Source organism: Hakea prostrata, unplaced genomic scaffold (genome assembly GCF_041222555.1).
Source record: "Hakea prostrata isolate BN-2017 unplaced genomic scaffold, UWA_Hpros_2 contig_12, whole genome shotgun sequence".
NCBI classification, from domain to species: domain Eukaryota; kingdom Viridiplantae; phylum Streptophyta; class Magnoliopsida; order Proteales; family Proteaceae; genus Hakea; species Hakea prostrata.
In genome coordinates, this window is record NW_028291131.1 from 232,823 (window position 1) to 255,636 (window position 22,814).

At 39.7% G+C, this 22,814-nt stretch overlaps 1 protein-coding gene across 1 annotated transcript; it reads right to left on the reverse strand.

The window, feature by feature from the left end:
* Window positions 1-3,463: 3,463 nt before the first annotated feature.
* LOC148999370 (uncharacterized) lies at window positions 3,464-4,579 on the reverse strand. The gene has a single exon (XM_089141191.1). It carries the CDS (start codon window positions 4,577-4,579, stop codon window positions 3,464-3,466), a length of 1,116 nt encoding a protein of 371 aa, XP_088997317.1.
* Window positions 4,580-22,814: the final 18,235 nt, after the last annotated feature.

The window sequence follows — 22,814 nt, forward strand, 5'->3', positions numbered from 1 at the left end:
GTATCTTTTAAGAAAAGATGTAAGTCCTTAAAAAGGGAGAAATAATTAATCAAGCGGGAGGGACCAATGAAGAAAGCAAATTATTAATAAACTTATGACTAGTATTTTTGAAAGATGTAAGTCCTTTAAAAAAGGAGTAAATGTAAACGGGATGGACCCGGTTTTATTGTATCTTTTCTTAAAAAGATATGGCCTTATAAAAGAAAAACGGGAGGAAAAAAGAAGAACCGATGCTGGTGGTTATTGGTAGAACTTTCTTAAATTGGTGGAATTCCATGAACGATTGATTGGTTTTCCACTCTCCACATCTTTCAGTAGGTATGAACCCGGCCTGGTTTCTTTTTCTACCAGATAAGGTTCTTCCCACGTTGGAGTTAACTTTCCTTGATTTCTCGGATCCGAAGCCCCGGGACGTCTCAAAACTAGATCTCCGATCGACCTTCGGCTTTTGACCCAGAGTTGTAGTGTTGTGTTGCTCTCCTTTGATACAACATATTCTTTTGTTGTGCTTTTGTTCGAACTTCTTGCAAAAGATCTAGGTTCTCCCTCAGGCCCTGGTCATTCTGGCCTTCATCAAATACATCATATCACAATGACTCGGCCAGTACTTCTATAGGGGCTAAGGCTTCAGTCCCATAGGCTAAACAAAAAGGAGTTTCGCCAGTCTGGGTTCGTACCGTAGTTCTGTATGACCAGAGGACACTCGGGAGTTCCTCTACCCACATTGCCCGATTATCCTCCAACCTTTTCTTGATCCCATCAAGAAGTGTCCTGTTGGTGACCTCTACCTGCCCATTGCTCTGGGGGTAGGCTACCGAGGCGAATCGATGTTCTATATGGTATCTCATACAGAAGGACCTGAATCTTGCACCTTCAAATTGTTTGCCATTGTCTGTCATCAGGATCCGAGGTATCCCGAATCTATATATTATCTTTTCTTCAAAAAACTTTTCCATCTGTTTCTCTGTGACGGAAGATAATGGTTCAGCCTCGACCCATTTTGTGAAGTAATCTATTGCAACCACCATATACTCTCAATTCTTTGGAGCTTTCAGTAGTTTCCCGACAAGGTCCATTCCTCACATTGCAAATGGCGTCGGGTTTGAGACAGACATCATGGGGACTGCTGGCAACTTCGAGACGCTTGCATGTTTCTGGCATCGTTCGCATTTGCGGACATATTCAATCGCGTCCTTCTACACTGTAGGCCAATAGATGCCCGACCGTAATACCGAAGCCTCCCAAGGCCACGATGCCCTCGTGGATCTCGGCTAGGGCATAGCTTGCCGGGACGGTCCAACACATCTCAAGAGGGGATTTGTGAACGACCTCCTATACATCGGTCCTCAACCATGGTGAACCGGGCTGTGATTACTCTTTTGCTTCCTTGGATCGGTCGGAGAATATCGTCCCGAATATATGTTATGAGGGTGTAGTCGATCTGGTTCCTCATGACTTCAAAGGTTTGCCTCCTGGATGCTCGGGCTGCTTAGTTCTTCAATGTAAACTGCGGGTCCAGGGTTTTTGTAGTTAGCCATAGACAATCGGAGAGTTCGTCCGGTTTATTTTCTTTTCGGGTATTTGTCGGTATGTTACCCGATCAAAGAAAGCTTGTAACGCCAACTTTGACCAAGTACCTAGCCATTCTTTCATCCTTTGCTTCATATTCTCCCTTGATTTGATTGACAATCTTGAGAATCACCTTACTTCTAATTCGAACTCGAGGGCTCGGGCCACTCGTAAGCTGCTATGACAGCCGTATACGCTTCATTGTTCGAGGCTGGGAATTTGAACCTTATAGCATAGTTAATGGTGAAGTTCTCGGGACTACGGAGGGTCGGGCTGCTCCGATCCGAAATATTGCTCGAACCATCAACATGAGAATCCACAGTCGGATACTCCAGCCGTTGGTATTTGGTGTTCCCTTGTGGTAAAGTGCTTTCAACAACAAAGTCGGCTAGCACGAGCTTTATGGCGTCCTGGTCGAACTCGATCTGGTACTCGCTAGCTCCACGGACCACCCGACCATCCTTCCTGCCACATCAGGCCTTTGAAGTATCTTCTTTAGTGGAAAGTTAGTCGGGACCACTATCGGATGTGATTGAAAGTAGGGCCTTAGTTTCCGTGATGCCACCAAAAGTGCCAACGCCTGCTTATCTACGTCTGGGTATCGTGTCTCAGCATCTATAAGCACATGGCTCACATAGTAGACCGGGTTCTGAACTATGTCACCTTTAACCAGCACTGGACTGACCGCCGTTGGTGAAATTGCAAGGTAAACTGTAAGGGTTTCCCCGGTTAGGGGCCGTGCTAAGACAGGCGGTGTCCCAAGATACGCTATAAGTTGATCAAATGCTCGTTGGCATTCTTGCGTCCAAGAGATTATTCCCGAGCTTGACGTAGTTTTCAAAGCTTTGAAGAAAGTATTGCACTTTTCTCCTGCTCGGGATATGAACCGATTTAAAGCGGCCACCCTCCCGGTCAAACACTTGGATTTCTTTTATAGTCCCGGGTGATGCCATCTCGATCAGTGCTCTGATCTTCTCTGGGTTAGCCTTGATTCCTCTTTGGGAAACCATGAACCCGAGGAACTTTCCTGAGGAAACCCCAAAAGCACATTTTTCAGGGTTCATGCGCATTTGGTACGTTCTAAGCACGTCGAACGTTTCCTCCAAGTCAGTCAAATGTTTTGCCCGAACCAAACTCTTCACGAGCATGTCATCTACGTAAAACTCCATATTCCGCCCGATCTGTCGTTGGAAAATTTTATTGACAGCTCTCGATAAGTTGCTGATTTTCAACCGAAAGGCATCACTCGGTAATAATAACTTTCCGATCGGTCATAAATGAAGTATGTTTCTCATCCTCGACTCATCGAATCTGGTTATATCTCGAGTAAGCATCCATGAAACTAAGGACTTCGTGGCCAGCAGTGGCATCGATCAGAAGATCAATCCTTGGGAGGGGGTAACAATCTTTTGGGCAGGCTTTGTTCAAATCTGTGTAGTCAGTACACATTCTCCATTTCCCGTTCGCCTTCTTGACCATAACTACATTGGCCAGCCAGGTTGGGCATTCAATCGGTTTTATAAAACCCTATCTTTCCAATTTTTCCACCTCGACCCTGACTGCTTCATGTTTTTCTATTGCAAAATTCCTTCATCTTTGGATGACCAGGGTAGCATCCTTCTGTATCCAGAGTTTGTGCTCTGCTACTCGCCTGTCTATCTCGGGCATGTCATTTGCCGACCATGCGAAGATATCTGCATTGTCGCACAAGAACCGAGTAAGCTCTTCCTTGAAATCCTCTGGTTGCTCGGAGCCGATAAATGTTCCTCGGTCGGGAAGAGATTGACTCAGCTGTATCCTTTCCAACTTTTCTACGGGCTCTACCCGTTGCATGCTTTCCTCATCGCGATCGTCCCGCACCTCAACGTTCATGGCAGTTCCCGAGTTCTCGGGCTTACGTTTTTCCTTCAAGTAACTTGTGTAGCACTGGCGGGAAGCGATTGGTCTGAACAACATTCCCGACTCCTGACTCGGTCGGGAACTTTAACTTCATATGTCTGGGAGACACGACTGCTTCAAGTGCATTTAGTGTCGGTCGTCCCAGAATGACATTGTATGCCGACAGCTCCCTTACCACCATGAAATTTACCCGAACCAATGTATCTCGGGGTGACTTCTTGACTTTGAGATCCAGATGGATCGTTCCCTCTGCCACTGTGGAAGATCCTGCGAAACCATATAGTGGTGTTGACGACGGTGTCAGCAGATCATCGGCCAACTTTAATCTTTTGAAGGCGTCGTACGAGATTAGATCAACAGAGGACCCTGTGTCCACCAAAACTTGGTGAACTTCCCGATTTGCTATTTTGACTTTGATGATAATCGCGTCATCATGTGGCGATATAACATTATCTAAGTCTACGTCCGTAAAAGTTATTGGTTCGGGACATGCCGGATTTTGCCTTTTCTTAGGCAAATGAATAGCCCCTACGAACCGAGCCTTTTGCTTTGCTTTTCTGATTGATTCCACAGTTGGTCCCCCCATAATCACGTACACAGGCGTTTCTTCCTGATCCACCTTTTCTTTTCCCTTGTCCGCTTTTTTGGCAACCTCCTTCGGACTTGGGGATCGGCCTCTCTTTTTTGATTCAGGTGAGTGTGTCCGGGTTTTTCCTGAATGTTTTACATACTGACCCAGCTTACCTTGTTGGATCAGTTTCTCAATTTCAAACTTCAGACTTCGGCACCCGTCCGTGTGGTGGCCGTAATCTTGATGGAATCGGCAGTATTTTGTCATATCCCAATCCTCTGGTGGTGCTCGTAGCTTCCCGAGCCATTTTAATGAATTTTTATCCCGAATATTCATCAAGATTTCTGATGGCTTTGCGTTAAGAGGAGTATAACTTACTCTCTCTTGGTCACGCTTCCATTTACTTTTTGATCTTGGATTCCTTTCACTCAGGGAGGCTTTATCTACATCCCGATCAGACCTTCTGTCCTGATCTGCTTTGACTCGGGCGTTTATCACTTCATAGACACTGGCTTGCTTCCGACACCTGCGTAACAGCATCCCGTACGTTCTTGGCTTGTCGTTACAGGACTTCCGAAGTCTTTGGTGCGTGATGCCACTCCAAAGCGCACTGTACGCTACTTGATCATCAAGCTCCTCGATCTCGATGGCAACCTCGTCGAATCTTTTCAGATAATCCCGAATAGACTCATTCCGTCCTTGTCGTATGCCAAAGAGACTATCGGATGTCTTTTTACTCCCGATCCCGCTGCGGAATTGGGCTATGAATTCCGGGCCAACTCCCGGAAATTATTTATTGATGCGGTCGTAGACGCTGAACCATTTAATGGCTGGGCCCTTGAGTGACCGGAAACGTTACGCGAGCAATTCATCCTCCCGACCTAGTACGGTCATTACTGATTTGAAGTAACTGATATGCTCCTTTGGATTTGTTTTCCCTTCAAAAGGGGTGAAGGTTGGCATGATAAAATTTCTAGGGAGAGGCATGTTCATGATCTCGTCCGAGAACGGCTCCCGGTCTACCACATCAAGATCTTCGTCACGATCTTGATCCTCCAACTTTCGTTCGACCTCTGCTACTCGCCTTCGTAGCCGGTTCTGGCTTGCGCCGTCCTCATCAGATTCGACACGTTCCCCCTTCGAACGAGGAGTCGTAGCTTCCTTCCTTTGGGATGGCGCCCGAGATGTCGAAATTCTCGACTTTGAAGGTCGGGGTTGGCTTTCCCCTTCCTCTTCTTTATCCACAATCTCCTCGATCTCCTCCCGACGGCTCCTAGGGGGCAAGGATCCTGTTTTAGGCGGCAACGAAATGCGCTCTAAAGCACTGATCCTTATCCCATTGGGTGTGGTTTGGCGCTTGCTACGATCGGGATGTATTTCCCTTTGTTCCCGAGTATTTTTTACTCTTGGGATACGCCTTGGATGTCGGGTCTCGTACGTCCCGAAGGCTCTCATTAGCCTTCCCGATGTGTATTACGCCTGGGTCCTTGTTCGACCCCAATTTGATGCACCAAACCTCGTAATACCCCCTGCATTTCGAGCATGCCTTTTCGTATCTCGTCCATATCTGCCATAATGGCTTGGTCCCGAGGAGCTCACGATGTTCCTTCTTCATTAGGATCTTCCAGAACCAGGTTGTCCGGAAGTCCCTCTTGTTCTTCGTGGATTGACAGATCAACCATTTCTTCGGGAATTACTCGATCATCCCCAGTACTTTCTTGTCGGGAACGTCCGTTGGCTAGTCGCACCATGGCTTCCAAGCTTTGTCGTTCCCACAGACGGCGCAAAACTGATGCGGATCAATTATGCTTCCGGATCCGACTGAGCCTCATCTCGTATTCGGGACGATGGGTCCTGCAAAAAAGGTTAGATGCGGGCTGGCTTGTGTGCCGGGCAGCCGCCTCTGATGATGAAGTCAGATAACGAAGGGCGAGAGGTCTCGTGCAAAAACTACACAAGAATAGGCTTAGTGTGTCCTGAATTACTTACCAAGGAGATGCGTCCCCTATCTTATAGTGATTAACTTACCTTACGTGTATTTGGTAATTTCCGTCTGACAGGAACCGTCGAATCCCTTAGGATTATGCCCTTCCGTTATTGGTTCCAACGAGGTAGCCGTTTGAGTTGACTTTCTTGAAAAAGAGTGACTGCCTTATTTGTGTAGCGTGATGTACGTATTAACCAACAGGGTCGGTCAAATCCCGATTGGATGTGGAGCCCCATTCGGGTGTAGTCTGCTGACCCAAGAACTGGTGAGATGACCAGTTCGGGTCAATTCATAAGACCGGGTAAAACCCGACCAATCTGATAATATACAGACTTCGGGTTATACCCGTTTGGTGCTCATCTTTCCGTATCACTTTCTATTTCAATATGGTATCATCCCTCTGAGCGTAGACTTCTCTTGAAACAGCTTCTAGAAACAACTTCTTTCTCTTGAAACAGCTTCTAGAAACAACTTCTTTCTCTTGAAACAGCAGCTTTTCTCTTTCTTTCTCTTGGACATGGCTGGTTCGTCTTCCTCTGTTTCGTTTCCTTACCCTTGTAATCTAAATGTTACAAATTTTGTAACAATTAGGTTAAGCTCAGAGAATTATCTCCTTTGGGATACTCAGATCCGTACTCTAATCGAGAGCCAAGATCTTGATGGGTTCATCATTGGAGCGGTTTCAGCCCCTGCTCGTCTGCTATTGAACGATGTTGGTGAAGAATACGTCAATCCCTCTTATCAAGCCTGGATTCGTACTGATAGGCTTGTAAAGCCTTGGATCACAGGGACCTTAGCTGACGGTGTTCTTGGATTGGCTGTGGGTGCGTCTTCTTCTTTCAATCTCTGGAAAACTCTAGCAGATGCTTTCTCTCAAGTTTTTGAGGCTAGAGAGTTTGAGATTCTTTCTCGTCTCCATTTCTTGTGCAAGAACGACTCGCAATCTCTTGCTGATTTCTTGATTAAATTCAAGACTCTTTGCGATCAGTTAGCCGGGATTCACAAACCAGTGCCTGATCAACGAAAAGTTTTCTTGTTACTAACTAATTTGGGGCCTTCTTATGAGTCGTTTGCTACAACGATGCTGAAACCCCTTGTACCTTCTTATTATGAGATTGTTCCTCTACTTCAAAGCCACGATTTGCGAAGTAAGGGTATTCTTGGTGAAGCCCCTGGTTCGACTCTTGCTTTCACTGCCCAGATTGTGCGGCAAGATGATGGTCATGGGGTTTTTCGATACAGAGGAGGAGGCCGTTTTGGCCGTGGAGGCCGTTCAATCGGTGGTAACTCTTTCTCCTCGCAGAATCGCAGATTTTCTCCGATAACAAAATCAAGTGTTTCTAAGAAAGAAACTCATGTTTCTGTACCTAATCATGTTCTAAGGTGCCAAGTTTGCAAGAAAATTGGGCACAATGCTCTCAAATGTTGGTTTCGGTTTGATCATTCATATCAGGCTAGTTCTATACCAAAGGCCTTAGTCGCTGTTCAGTTAACAAATTATCAAGATAATCGTTGGATTCCTGATTCAGGAGCAACAGATCATGTTACCTCAGATCCAGGTAAGCTCTCTCGTCTAGTTTCTTTCAAAGGCTCTTCTGGGTTAATGGTAGGTAATGGCTCTTCTCTTCCAATCACTCATAAGGGTTCTGGTATTCTGGTTGTTAATGATTCGGTTTTGCCTCTAACAAGATGTTTTGGTTGTTCCCGATATAAAGAAGAATTTGGTCTCTGTTTCCAAATTAACTTCGGATCTTGGTTGTGTAGTAGAATTTACTAATTCTTGGTTCTCTGTCAAGGATGCTCAAACTCAGGAGACATTGGCATTGGGGAGTAAGAGTGATGGTCTCTATGTTTTTGATGATGTTGGTGTTGTCTCAGGTTCTACGGCTTTGTTTTCCACTCATTTCTCTTCTGTTTCTGAAGACCTCTGGCATCAAAGGTTGGGGCATCCATATCCCCGTATCACTGATTTTTTGAAGTCCAAGGGCCTTATTACTGTAACCTGTAAATCAAAACATATCTGTGATAGTTGCCAAATGAGTAAAAGTGCACAATTACCTTTTGTTAGTTCTTTTACTAGATCTGTAAAACCTCTTGATAGGATTCATTGTGACTTGTGGGGGAAATCACCAGTTTCTAGTGTTTAGAAGTTTCAATACTATGCATTGTTTGTAGATGATTTCTCTCGTTACACTTGGTTGTATCCTCTTCGAAGGAAATCATAATTTTATACTTGTTTTCTTCATTTTAAAGCCATGGTTGAGAACCAGTTTGATGCTCATATTAAGGTGTTTCAATCTGATGGAGGTGGTGAGTTCAGGTTGGGTGTTTTTCAACAATCTCTGGTGATAATGGTATAGTTCATCATATTTCTTGTAGAGGGACTCCTACCTAGAATAGTATTGTGGAAAGAAAACATCGACATTTAGTTGAACTAGGTCTTGCAATGTTATATCATGCGGCTGTTCCATTATGTTTCTGGGTTGAGGCATTTCTTACAGCGGTTTTCTTGATTAATCGGTTGCCTTCTAGTGTACTTAATATGCAAACACCTTTACAGTTACTGTTTGGTCAAGATCCAGCATATTCTTCATTAAGAGTTTTTGGTACAGCATGCTTTCCCTATTTGAGGCCTTATACTACTAACAAGTTTGAACCCAGATCTTTGCAATGTGGTTTATGGGTTATAGTGATAAGCACAAAGGTTATAGGTGCTATCATCGTGCTTTTCGTAAAATATATGTTTCAAGAAGTGTAATTTTTGATGAATCTCTCTTTCCATTCAAGTCTACTACAACTAGTATTGCTGTCTCTTCTCCAACAGTGCAAGTTAGTAATTTTGATGGCTAGGCTGCATATAAAGATGCTTCTGTTGAGTTAGTTAATGGGAGAAAAGACATTGAGCTAGTTATGGGCGAAATTTGTTTGTTGCGTGCTCGTTGAGTTAGTTAATGGGAGAAAAGATTCTGATTCTGTTGAGCTAGTTAATGGGCAGAAAAATTTTGATTTTGTTGACGATGCTTTTGTTGAGTTAGTTAATGGGAAGAAAAATTCTACTTCTCTTGAGTTGGTTAATGGGAGGAAAAATTCTGATTCTGTTGAGCTGATTAATGGGCAGAAAAATTCTGATTCTGTTGAGGATGCTTCTGTTGAGTTAGTTAATGTGCAGAAAAATTCTGTTTCTGTTGAGTTAGTTAATGGGAAGAAAAATTTTGCTTCTGTTGAGCTCGTTAATGAGCAGCAAGATTCTACTAGTTCTAGACTACTTAAACCATGGTTTGATAGTAGTGGTGACCAAGTTGTTCAAGTTGATCCTGGAGACAAGAGTATAGGTCATAATTCAGCAAGTCAAGTTGAGGGAAACATGTTAGACTCTGCTGGGCATAATTGTTCTACTGAATTGAATGATGTTTTGCATTCTGAAATTATTTTACATGGGTCTTCTGTTGTTTGTTCTGCTACTCAACCCACTCAAAATGTTCAGCCCATCTCTTGTAACACTCATAAAATGGTTACATGGTCTAGAGTTGGAGTTGTTAAGCCCAATCCACGGTATATACTTCATGTTTCTACTGTTCCATGTGAACCTCGGTCTATGAAAGAGGCTTTGGCAAATCCAAGTTGGTTTTCTGCTATGCAAGAAGAAATGACTGCTTTGGATCAAAATAATACATGGACTTTAGTGCCTAGAACTGTTGATATGAATGTGATTAGTTGCAAATGGATTTTTAAGACTAAACTCAAAGCGGATGGTTCACTTGAGAGACTTAAAGCTCGTCTTGTTGCACGAGGCTTTACCCAACAGGAAGGAATAAATTTCTATGAGACATTTAGTCTCGTTATTAAACCAGGTTCAATTTGGCTTGTGCTTAGTATTGCTACTATGTTGCGATGGTCTATTCGGCAATTAGACGTTAAAAACGCTTTTTTACATGGTTTGCTAAAGACACCAGTCTATATGACTCAACCCCCTGGTTTTACTAACCCACACAAGCCCACTGCTGTATGCAAATTACACCGGTCACTCTATGGACTTCGACAAGCTCTACGGGCTTGGTTTGACAGTTTTAGCACTTTCTTGTTAGAGTTTGGCTTTCTATGTTGTGCTTTTGACAGCTCATTGTTTATTTATCGGGACAATAGTTGAATTCTACTTCTTCTTTTATATGTCGATGATATAGTTTTGACTGGGAATGACTATTCCTTTCTCATGGACTTTATTAGCAAGCTTGGTGCTCCTTTTGCCATCAAAGATTTGGGGTCTTTGCACTATTTCTTGGGCATAGAAGTCTCTTCTACCAATTCTGGGCTTTTTCTGTCTCAGAAGAAATATGCATATGATCTTCTTAAAAAAGCCCATTTGGAAGATGCCAAACCAATGCCAACACCAATGGTAACTCGGTTTTCCCAAATTGCTGTTGGAGCCTTGCATTCTGATGTGCATCATTTTAGAAGCTTAGTAGGTGGGTTACAATACCTCACCATGACTAGACCGGATCTCTCCTATTCAGTTAATACTGTCTGTCAGGCCATGCACAAGCCCACAATGGATGACTTTATGCTTCTAAAGCGTATCCTTCGCTATGTTAAGGGTAGTTTAGATCATGGGCTTCATATTCATCAGAATAGTTCTTTTCAATTATATGGCTTTTCGGATGCGGATTGGGCCGGCTGTCCAACCACCAGACGGTCTACCATGGGCTTTTGTACATTTTTGGGAACCAATTGTATCTCTTGGAGTGCCAAGAAGCAACCGACTGTCGCTAGATCTAGCACGGAGGCAGAATATAGGGCTATGGTGTCTACCACAGCGGAATTAACTTGGCTCAGTTTCTTGTTACGAGATATTGGTATCCCACAATCAGCTCCAGCTATTCTATATTGTGACAATCTTAGTGCACTTCATATGACAGTTAACCGGTGTTTCATGCTCGTACAAAACACATTGGGATAGATTATCATTTTGTTTGGGAGAAGGTGGCACTCGTTCATTTGGTCACTCGTTTTGTATCTTCTAATCATCAGTTGGCTGATTTTTTACCAAACCTCTACCTCGTTGTGAATTTTTTTCTATATGTGCCAAACTAGGTCTCCTACCTTGGCCTAGTTTGAGGGGGGATATAGAGACACGTGTATAGGTAGGGTATATAATACTTTTATAAATACTTGTACACAGTTACAAAATATTCATTTAATACAATACTTTCTATTTCAATACCCAAGGTGTGAAACTTTGGCAAAATTCAATGGTTCTCTCTTTGGCGAACCTGACGAATTGACGAATTTCACTGACATTTCAGACGAAAGCTTGTAGGGTTTTCAAATTTTGAAATGTTGATGGAAAATTGGAAACCACTCAATGCTGTCAGATTCTCAGGCCCCAAAGAAAACCGCCATAACTAGGCTCGACTTCTCATAAAGAGTGTGATGGCCACCACCAAAGTAAATTGAGTGAGGAATACTTGACTTTGTAGAGCACGTCTCTCTGGGTTCAGGGCATGGCTACCACCTGCTACTCCCAATAGTGGATTTAACTCATAAATGATCTCTCCTTCCCTTCATTTATGTGTTGCAAACTTGCAATTTTTTTAGAGATTTATAGGAAGAAAGCGTTGTTGTGTCTTCGTTTGATTTCTCTATCTTGCTCTTCACCACCATCACTTTGTTTTGTGGTCAAATCACTAGAAGTCCTGCTATCACTGGAAGAGATTGTTGGGATCTATAGGGATGCCTCCTTCTCTGAACTCTGAAGTTTGCAGTGCATATCGAAAGCCTGCTCTTCCTCTTTCTCTTCTGCTTATCTTCGAAGCATATTGAGCTTTTATTATTATTTTTTTTCCTTTCTTGTTTTGTGCTTTGGAGTTAAGAAAATGGCATCAGATGGATGGACTAAAAATCTAATGGTTGTCGGAGAAGAGAAGAAGCGGTTTCAGTAAATCTAGGAAGCATATTCTAGTTATTTGGAATAATTTGTTGTGATATCGCCGAATTTAAACAACTTCAGCCATTTTTCGCCGAATTTTCGGCGAGTTTTCTGAATTGGCAGTGTAGGAAAATATGTTCAGCTGTCACTTGTACTTATCAAATCGGGTATATTGTTTTATTCTCAAGTTGACACCAGCCAGGGGTTGTGAAATTCTCTTCAATATGGGGGCACATCTTTAATCTCAAGACAAGATTGATGACAATCCTGTATTTATCAACATACACAGACATGTCCACCACACACCACAATGTAGCTGGGTCTATCAAATGGTATCCCACCACTCTGCAATTGAAACACTCCAATATATCTGATACAAAAAAATAAACTAGCTATACAAGACACCAAATTTATGTGGTTCAACCAAACTGCTTACATCCACGGAGTAATGCCCCAAAATAGGGCTTCGTATTTACTCAATACTCTCCAACTAAATTTTGATTAATACAATGATCATAAATCACCACTCTCCGCACACTCAATACATAGAGTACCCATTTCCAGTATGAACTCTTGCACCTACAAGAAAATGAGGCTACAATCTCAAACAAATCATACCAAACAAGTAACTACTTGAAAGTTAAAAATATTCAAATGAAGGAGGTTACATAGGAAACTCATTTACTTTCTTCAACATTTTCATCAAAGTATGCCTTTGAGCTCTTTTCCATACCAATCTTATTTCTTGGCTTTTCGTCCTTGTTTTTCTTGGTCTCAACAAGTCAAAAACCCCAAAAATCATCTTTTGTTTCTCCCAAATTCTAGCTTTTGCAGAGAAAGAGCATGAACATATAGGGACCGTCCGATTACAGCCTCTAGATGCATTCCAAATAGAATCTAACCTCAAAACCGTTGGATAATCACTTTAAAGTAGCAGGTCACATCTGCGCTGTCTGATCCATTAAGTAATGTAAGATTATAGCACCCTTCACAAGATTATTTCAAATAGAATACTTTCTAATTCCATCTTTAACTTGAGACACATTGGATCATTTTGGCCATCATGCTTTGTAGTGCATCATTTATACATGCCCCTGACTAACCAAAATCCACGTGATAGAATCTTTACCATCTTAATTATTAAAATTCGAAGCACATCTGTCTTGGCCCTTAAAATCAAATCTTTATACTTGGCCTTCTCATAACTGTTGGATTTGCACCACTCAAGCTTTCATAATCACACATTCCTCCATGAAATGTAATTCTTCTTTCAAAAAAAAAAAAAAAAACCCCTAAGACTCTTCAAAATTACATTTAATCCCTGATGAAAAATAGCATCACATAGAGCAATTTCTCTTTGATCTCCACACTATTTAGATTTGCTTCCATATCACACCCTCAGAAGAAACACCATAGCTTCTTCATTTAATATTGGAATCACAATCTGAAAAGTGCACTAGAAAGAAGAATTCACAAACTACATTTTTTTAGTTGTAGTTGAACCCAGAAAACAACTTAATGGCCACCCAAAATCTCATATAAGATGACCTTTGCACAATGACTAGTGAAATCCAGTATCCTAAGGAATCTTTACTTTACTTAGAACTCTTAAATCCTCTCATAAGCACTCAAAACCATTGTAGTAATGCTAATAACCTTCTAAAAGAATAGTAAACACCCAAAATATTCAATGGGACCTTTACTTCGGTACAAGCCATACATTGTTATTAAATACTGCATATTAGTTGCCAACAATAACAACACTTGCAATCTCTGCCAATGGATCAACAATCTCTCCCTTTGAAATTGTTGCAACTCAAGCTCCTTTTCTTCTTTCTTTCCTCCTTTGACAACAAGTACAAAGTGGGCATTTGCTCCCTCTACATAGACTCTACTATAGAAGTGCCCACCACATCTTCTTATCGTAGGAGAGATGATGTCCTATGTACTCTCTCACTTGCTCCATTTGGAGCGACCACTCCAAGCTTTACTCTTAACTTCTCAAAGTTGTCTTTGGATAGTGATTTTGTGAAAATATCAGCCACTTGATCTTCCGTAGGAAAAAATTCTAAGCTCACTTCACCTTCCATCACATTTTCTTTCAAGAAGTGATATCTTGTATTAACATGTTTGGTCCTAGAATGTTGCATAGGATTCTTGTAGATATTGATAGCATTCTTGTTCTCACACTTGATGACAACTAGTTCATTAGATTGGATGCCAAAATCAGAAATATGTCCCTTCATCCAAATCACTTGAGTGCAGCTAGTTACAATTTCTATTCATTAGATTGGATGCCAAAATCATAAATATGCCCCTTCATCCAAATCACCTGAGTGCAGCTAGTTACAATTTCTATGTACTCAACTTCTGATGTAGGAAAAGATATACAATCTTGCTTCTTGCTATGACAAACAACCAAACTTATTCCCAAGTAGAATGCACCTCCACTAGTGCTCTTTCTATCATCAATGCTGCCAGCCCAATCTGCGTCTAAGAAGGCTGTGAGTGTGAAGTCTTCCATAGACCTTTTAAATACCTGAAAATTGTTTTCACTATTAGTTGATGAGTCTTCTTTGGGTTTGCTTGAAATCTTTTTATTGGACACAATGCTTGTAAATGTTTGGTCTTGATGCTGTTAGGTATAAATGACTCCCAATCACAAATATATATTAAGTTTAATCAACTGAAGGGGACTTATCACATGAGCTCAACTTGCATCCACCCATTCTAGGTGTTCCCACTAGTTTGCAATCTTTCATCATGAATTTCTTTAACATTTCCTTGACATACTTCACTTGGGATATGAATATGCCACTCTCCATTTGATTTACTTGTAAACCCCAAAAGTTGAATAACTCTACAAGCATGAACAACCATGACATAGAAGTTTCTGTCCATTGTTCCTTTCCTTAAACCCAACTATAACAGGTAATTATCAAGTCTTGAATACCAAGCTCTTGGAGCTTGCTTCAAACTATATAATGCTTTCTTGAGCTTGCATATTATATTTGGATCATCATCTATTAAATCCATCCAGCTGCTCAATATAGATTTCTTATGCTAAATCACCATCTAGAAATGTTGATTTAATGTCCATTTGATAAACTTTGAACCCCTTAAAGCCTGCCAAAGGTTTCATCAAAATCTATCCCTTCCAATTAAGCATATCCCTCTCACACCAATCTAGCCTTGTTTCTAACAAGTTGACCTTCTTCACTCATCTTGTTCCTAGATACCCACTTGGTGCCAATAACATTCTTATCAGCTAGTCTAGGAACTAATTCCGAAGTGTTCTTTTCTATTTGGTCAAGCTCCTCATTCATTGCTTTCACTCAATTTTCATCTTTGCAAGCTTCATGGACTGACTTGAGCTCTTCTTGAGATACTAGTGAGAAAGTAGTCTCCTTTGTATCCCTTTATCTAATAGAGTGCCAACGATTTGATTAGGATGATACACTTTTCTACATTTGTTACCCTTGAATCTGCCATCTCTTTCTGGTTCTACATCAAACTCATGTTTATCAGACTCTAATACATGTGGTGTCTCATTTTGAAAGTCTTCATTATCTTCAACATTGTCAAATATAGGATCCTCAGCCACAATAAGTTTGGGCTGAGGTAGATTTTCATCTATCGCCAAATCTGAGCTTTCTACAACATTTCCAAGTCCTTTGTTGAAGCATTTGTATGCCTTGCTCTTAGAAGAGTACCCAAAAAGATATCTTCATTAGCCTTTCATAAACTTTCCAAAATTTTATTCTCTCTCTTGATTTGGATCCAAACACTCTAAAATACTTCACAGTTGGCTTTCTTCTGTGCCACGTTTCATAGAGAATTTTTTTTTTCATTTGATTTCATCATGCACTTTATTTAAGATGTGAAGTAAATTGTAGACTCCTTCTCTCCAAAACCTTTTTGATACATTGTGTTTAGGGAGCATTCTTCTTGCCATCTCTTGAACAATTTAGTTCTTTCTTTCTACCACTCCATTTTGTTGTGGAGTTCTAGTAGCTGAATGTTGGATCTCTATGCCATATTCACTACAAATTTTGAAACTTTTCTCCATGTATATTCCTTACTTTAATATGACTTTAGGCATTTTATAGTCTTCCCTGTTTCATTTTCAACTCTTTTCTTGAAATCTATAAAGCAGTCTAGTGCTTGTGTCTTTTCTTTTAGAAATGATACCAAAATATCTCTTGTGCGTTCATCAATGAAAAGCATGAAGTACCTTTCACCTCCAATAACCTCTATCTTCATAGGACCATATAAGTCTACGTGAATCAAATATGGGGGGGCTGCATGTGTGGTACTCCTTGGGCTCGTAAATGAAGCGAGCAAGTGAGTATTTGTTGGTTTTTTAAAATTTATAGTTGTGCTGATCACTTGGTTTTATTTGGTAGTGGCATTTTCGCATAATTTTCTTTATGAAGGTTATTGTAGTATATGCAATTCTTATGAGTACTGAGATGGTTGGGTTGTAGGCATGAATAACAAGTAGTTGGGCTTTAGTGGAGATGATTAACTTCAAATAATACTAATTTGCAAATGAATATATTTTTCTTTTCCCTTTTCCATAAATAAACGATATGATATATTGGTAATGCCATAGTGATGCTTTCCTTTTTTGGGGTTGATGGGGGGAGGGGGTGAGGGTTGTTTATAATAGGTTTAATTCTTTAATGGGATTTGAGACCGTGGGGATCTATGCAAGAATATCAAGGAGACTTTAATTTGGGTTTTAATGGAGAGTATTAATTGCAATTAATATTAATATAGAATAAAAGACTAATTAATGAGAATGTAGAATAACAATTTTAGACATAAGTAATCAAACCCTTTTGGCAAGCAATTGAGGGTATTCTAGGATTAAAAATGTTACCATCCTCCTTGAGTTCATGCTTGTATAAAAAGTAGTATGTTAGTATGATTCACTTCTTGAAATCGAAGTGGATCGGATACAGAGTAAAATGAAATCTAATAATCAAATTCTAAAGGATTCGAAGTTAGTTATATTGTACCTTAGAGGAATGATTACAAATTATTAGAAAAGTCGTTTTTTAAGTATGAAATTTTCCCTTCCCTTCCTTCAATTTCATTGCAACTAGACAAATTGACCATCAAAGATTGAATATTTAGTAAGAAAATTAAATTTCATTATATTGAATATTGAATCGAGTCAAAGGAAAGTACTAATACTAGTAGGTAGTTATGTTTAAATGAAGAAGGTCTTAGATGCTTTTCTCCTTCCATAGTCCCTACTTTGTTGATGTACTTGAACCAAGCACAACCTGATATTCCAACTTGAGGAGTCACTCTTTAAAAGCAATACACAAGAAACCAAGTACACAGGTGGAGGAGAATCACAATTGAATGGACTAAAAAAAACATACTTGGCATTTGAACACCAGAAGCAACCCCTTCTGCATTCTTATAAACAGAGGTGCTGTCACGATCACATGATTTCAAATTAATATCAACGAGCTCTACTCCTTCGCATGGTACAGCATCACTGCATATGAGGGTAGTTACTTCCTTGGTGGCAGATGTATCCTTGATGTTCTTGAAATTAATGTCTGTGAGCTTCACACGTAAAGGCTGTGCATAGGGTAAAGTTAATAATACCATTAGTAATCTTAGAGACAAGGTTTACCAAACCAATATATAATTACCAGCCTTCAAGTGAAAAAGACAAGGTAGAGCAATCAGGATCCTCTCCTATGACCTGATCGACCTACCTCCCTTCTATCAAACACAAAAGGGGATGGTTGTCCAAACATACTTATGCCAACCTAGCCAAGGTGTGCTTACACATGAAGTCTAATTGGGTGGGGAGCACATATGTATTAACTTGATGAAACGAGAGTGATTCTAACAAAGTGCTAGTTGTGCTTGGAAAGAGATTGTTCATGAGTCTGTATAATCAGATTGGGTAGTATTTTATTCATGTCACATTATTTTACTCGTTGGGCTTATTGAACTTACCGAAGATTCACATTGGTTATTATCACAATATTCTTGGTTGATGATGATGGGGTTTCTCACATTTTTCATGGTAAGATCCTCAAATATAACGACATTAGAAACTTTGTTATCTTTTGATGCTGGCCATGTTTTGATCCAAATGCCATTATTAGTTCCAGCAAAAGTACAATTCTTCACTATGAAACCGTTCACTTCCTTTTCATTTTGATACTTCCCAAGGCTTCTCAAGCTGCAAAACAAAGAACAAAACTTGGATAAAGCCAATTGAAACAATTTTCATCATCCCTCCTTTTTTTTTCTTACTTTTATTTTTGGGCACGGGAAGGGGCTTTCAGATTTAACCCAAGTGTAGGAGCCTTTATCTAATGCCTAGCATAGCATCCCAGCGGGCCGCGGCGCCCGCCCAACCAACGGGTTTCCCCGCCCGCCCGCACCGTCAGCGCCCGCCAAACCGCCCACTGGGCAAGCAAAAGACAACGGAAAGGCCTCAGCCCATTTTTGAAGCCATACTATTTTTATGTTGCCTGCCCAAACCTAACTTCAAATATAGGCCCGGCTCGGGGGGATTGTGCTAGTTGGTTTTTCTCTGACACCCCTTTATTGTTAAAGAGTCAACTTAGGGAATTCTATCAAAGAAGAAAAGCTTGAATAATTTTCAGTGTTTAGAGGGGGTGGAGCTGGGCTTTTTATTGGATGAACATCGAGGGAAAATGCTTCACATTTCCAATGTGGACTAAACATTAAAGAGAATATTCTTAAGTAAAAAAAGGAAATACACACTAGGAACGGAAAATAAAAAAATAAAAATATACACTAAACTGAAAACCCTATTTTGTCCTTCTGAAAATGGCTTCATAGCTTCTAATCCAGACTTTTGAATTGGGACCCACAAGAAGATATTGATCTTGGCCTTTAAACATCCTCCAAATTATTCATTTTTATGTGTTTTATCTCCACATTCACCCTTTTTATAGATTTACCCAACAAATACACACAAAATAATAATAATAATAAAAAAAAAAATTCAAGGTAACTTGTTTAAAATACTCCAAATTAATCCTTTTTTGTTCAAAAGTATGATTTATGCTCTAAGATTTCAAACATAATTGCGCTAATTAGATTCCCCCACACTAGAACTAAGCTTATCCTCAAGCGAAATAAAGAAACAAAGAAATGAAAGAAAGAAACTAATGCAAGAAAATAAAATTTTAACTCACTTTTGTAGAAATCACGGTTGTACTTAGAATGTACAACAAACCTTTAAACCACTAGGTTACCCTTAGAGGATGAGTTTTGTCTCATGGGTGCTTGCAGTGAATATGCTCCCAAAATTCCAATTCAGCTCAAAATCAACAATGTAAGTTCTAATTATGAAAATAGATAAACAAACATAGACAATCAATAGCTATGATAATTATCCTCACAACTGATTAAAGAACCCCCCCCCCCCAACTTGAACTTTATTGCCCCATATTGACTCTTGAGTCCAAGCACATATCTCAATAAAAGATTCACCTTATATCTTTCAAGTGCACCTCTCCTTTAAGCAAAACCACTCATAGAGTAAAGGGACCAAGACTAAGGTTTTGGAGCATTTTGACTGGACATTTCTACCAAAGCAATAATGACACTCACAATTTTTTTTTTTTTTGGTGTCATGTCATACAAAAATTGGTCTCAACTCTTAACCAAAGAAAAATACCCATAAGACACATAAATTGTCTAACACCTTAAGGGCCTCCTTATTTTTTCTAAGGGAAGTCTCTCAAGATACATACAAGTTACCTTTCTCGCAATAGGGTTTTTATATGTTTTCAATGGGTACCAAAATTAGTCTCATTTGTCTTTTTCACACATCATAGCAATAGAAAGAGTATATGTACTCATCAAAAGCAGAAATCAAAATCTACAACAAAACTTTAGTTCCCCCCACACTTAGTTAATGCAATGTCCTCAATGCATGCATGAAAAGAAGGACAAGGACAAGACAAAGGAGGGCACACCTTGGAGTATCTCAATCATCATTGTAAAAAGGCTCATAGAGATCAATGAACTCTACACTATCAACATTTGGAATTTCAAGGAAAGGCTTTAACACATTGACCATCCACTTTGAAAATTTGGTTGGAATGAGGATCAATTATTGTTACAGCACCACAATTGAAAACACGGTGAATAATAAATGGACCTCACCATCTAGTATGCAATTTTCCTAGGAACAAATGTAGCCTAGTGTTGTACAATAAAGCCTTGTCACCAACAGAAAATGGTGTCCTAATAATATTTTTATCATGAAATGTTTTAGTTTTAGCCTTATAAATCTTTGAGTTTTCATAGGCTTCATTTCTATGTTCTTCCAACTCAGATGGTTGGAGGCAACGGTGGATACCAACATCGACAAGATCAAAATTCAACTTCTTGATTGCCAAGAAAGCCCGATGGTTTAATTCGACCGGTTGGTGACAAGCCTTACCATACACTAAACGGTATGCAAATTGACCCAATTTCATCACAAATGTTGTTATGTGGGCCCATAATGATCAATCAAATGGTTTGACCAATCCTTACGAGTTGGGTTAACTGTCTTTTCTAAAACCTACTAAAATTTCCTGTTGGAAACCTCTACCGGACCACTTGTTTGTAGGTGGTATGCATTAGCAAGTTTATGGGTGATTCCAAGTTTTTTCATCAAGGCCAATTATAGAAATGCCTGCCCCTATCACTAATAATAGCACAAGGAGTGCCAAAATGAGAGAAGATATTGTCCCTCAAGTACTTGACCACCACTTTGTGATCATTTGATTTACAAGCTATAGCTTCTATTCATTTTCTCACATAATCTACAATCAACTGAATATATAGATTCCCACAGGAATTAGGGAATAATCCAATAAAATCAATACCCCATAAAAATTTTTTTTTAACAATTAAATCCAATTCAAGGGCATCATGTTCCTTTTAGTCATTCTGTCGAAGGGATTGACAAGCTTTGCAAGCTCTACAAAAAGAGAAGGAATCCTTAAATATTGTAGGCCAATAGAACCCACATTGAAGCACTTTTTCTATATTTTTCCTAGGCCCTAAATGACCCCCACAAGCATGATCATGGAAAAATGAAAGAATTGACATTTGTTCATGCTTAGGTACGCAACGCCTAATGATTTGATCTAGATCCATTTAAACAAGTATTGATCATCCTAGGAAAAATATTTCACTTGTAAATGGAACCTATATTTGTCTTGGGTGGACTAATGGGATGGGGTTTTACCAGTCACAAGATAATTTATAATATTTGCATACCAAGGTTATGTATTCACTGATAGTAATTTCTCATCTGGAAACGTCTCTAGAATTGGACTCTCTTCTTTTATAAAATTAGGAAGGCATGTTAGATGGTCAGCAACTAAATTTTTAGTTCCCTTTTTTACCTAAATTTCTAATTCAAACTCTTGTAGTAGCAAGACCAAACGAATGAGTCGGGATTCACATCCTTGTTATTTAACAAATATTTGATAGCTAAATGATCAATGTTGACAATGACATGTTGACTACCTATCAAATATGAGTGGAATCTAATGCAAACACAACAGCCAAATTTTTTTTGTAGTTGTCGTTTAGTTGAGTTGTGCATCATTGAGGATTCAACTTACATAAGAAATCACAATGGGCATCTTATTAAGCCTTTGACCTAGAACTGCTCCTAAAGCTTAGTCAGAAGCATCACACATTAACTCAAAGGGTTCTAACCAATTTGGTGTTTGTATTATAAGAGTGGTGGAGAGCTTCTCTTTCAATAGTTTAAAACTTAATAAGCACTCAAAGGTGAAATGAAATGGGATATCTTAGCAAGTAATGAAGTTAACTGTCTAGCTATCTTGCTAAAGTCGTTTATAAAGTAGCGGTAAAAACCACCAGGGCCTAGAAATGATCTAATATTCTTAACACTCTTAGGTGGGGGTAAATTAGAGATAAGATCAACCATAATTCCCTCTTTAGAAAAAACATGACCTAAGACTATTCCACTCTTCACCATGAAGGGACATTTCTCCAATTAAGAACCAAAATTTTGGCTCTATTACATTCAAGAACTAAGTGGAGATGGTGAAGGCAATTAGTGAAGGTAGACCCATGAATAGAAAAATCATCCATAAATACTTCCAAATAATCCTCTACCATATCTGTGAATACGCTCATCATGCTTCATTGGAATGTGGCAGGAGCATTGCATAACCCAAAGGGCATGCATTGATAGGCATATGTTCCATACGGGCATGTGAATATGGTTTTGTCATGATCTTTTGGTGCTAAAATGATTTGGTTATAGCTAGAATAACCATCAAGGAAACAATAATAAGAATCCTTAAAACCTTTTTCAAGGGAGAAATCAATATCCTCAAAAATTATTTGCAACATATTAACATATTCAAAAAAATTTGGTTGTTTCCTCAACCTAAAGACATTGAACTCAACAAATGTATTCCCAAATGATAACCTCAAAAGACCATTTCGACAATTAATAAGGGCATTACTTGTAGCTTAAAACGATCTCTAAAATATCACAGGAATTTGGTCCTTAAGATTTGTGATTGGGTGTGTGTCTAAGACAATGAAATCAACAGGAAAAACAACTTCTCCTACTCGAATTAACACATCTTCAATATTCCATAGGTTATTTTAACAGACCTATCAGCCAACTTGAGAGTAAACGAGGTTGGTTTGAGTTTCCCAAGACCCAATTGTTTATAAGTCTATTAAAGCATGCTCTTTTTTTTTTTTAATCACCAATAACACATGGAATTGTTGGACATCTTGGGTCTCTATACTTAACTGGGACTTGTTTTGAGAGGATTGAACTCACATTTTTTGTTAGAAAGGCT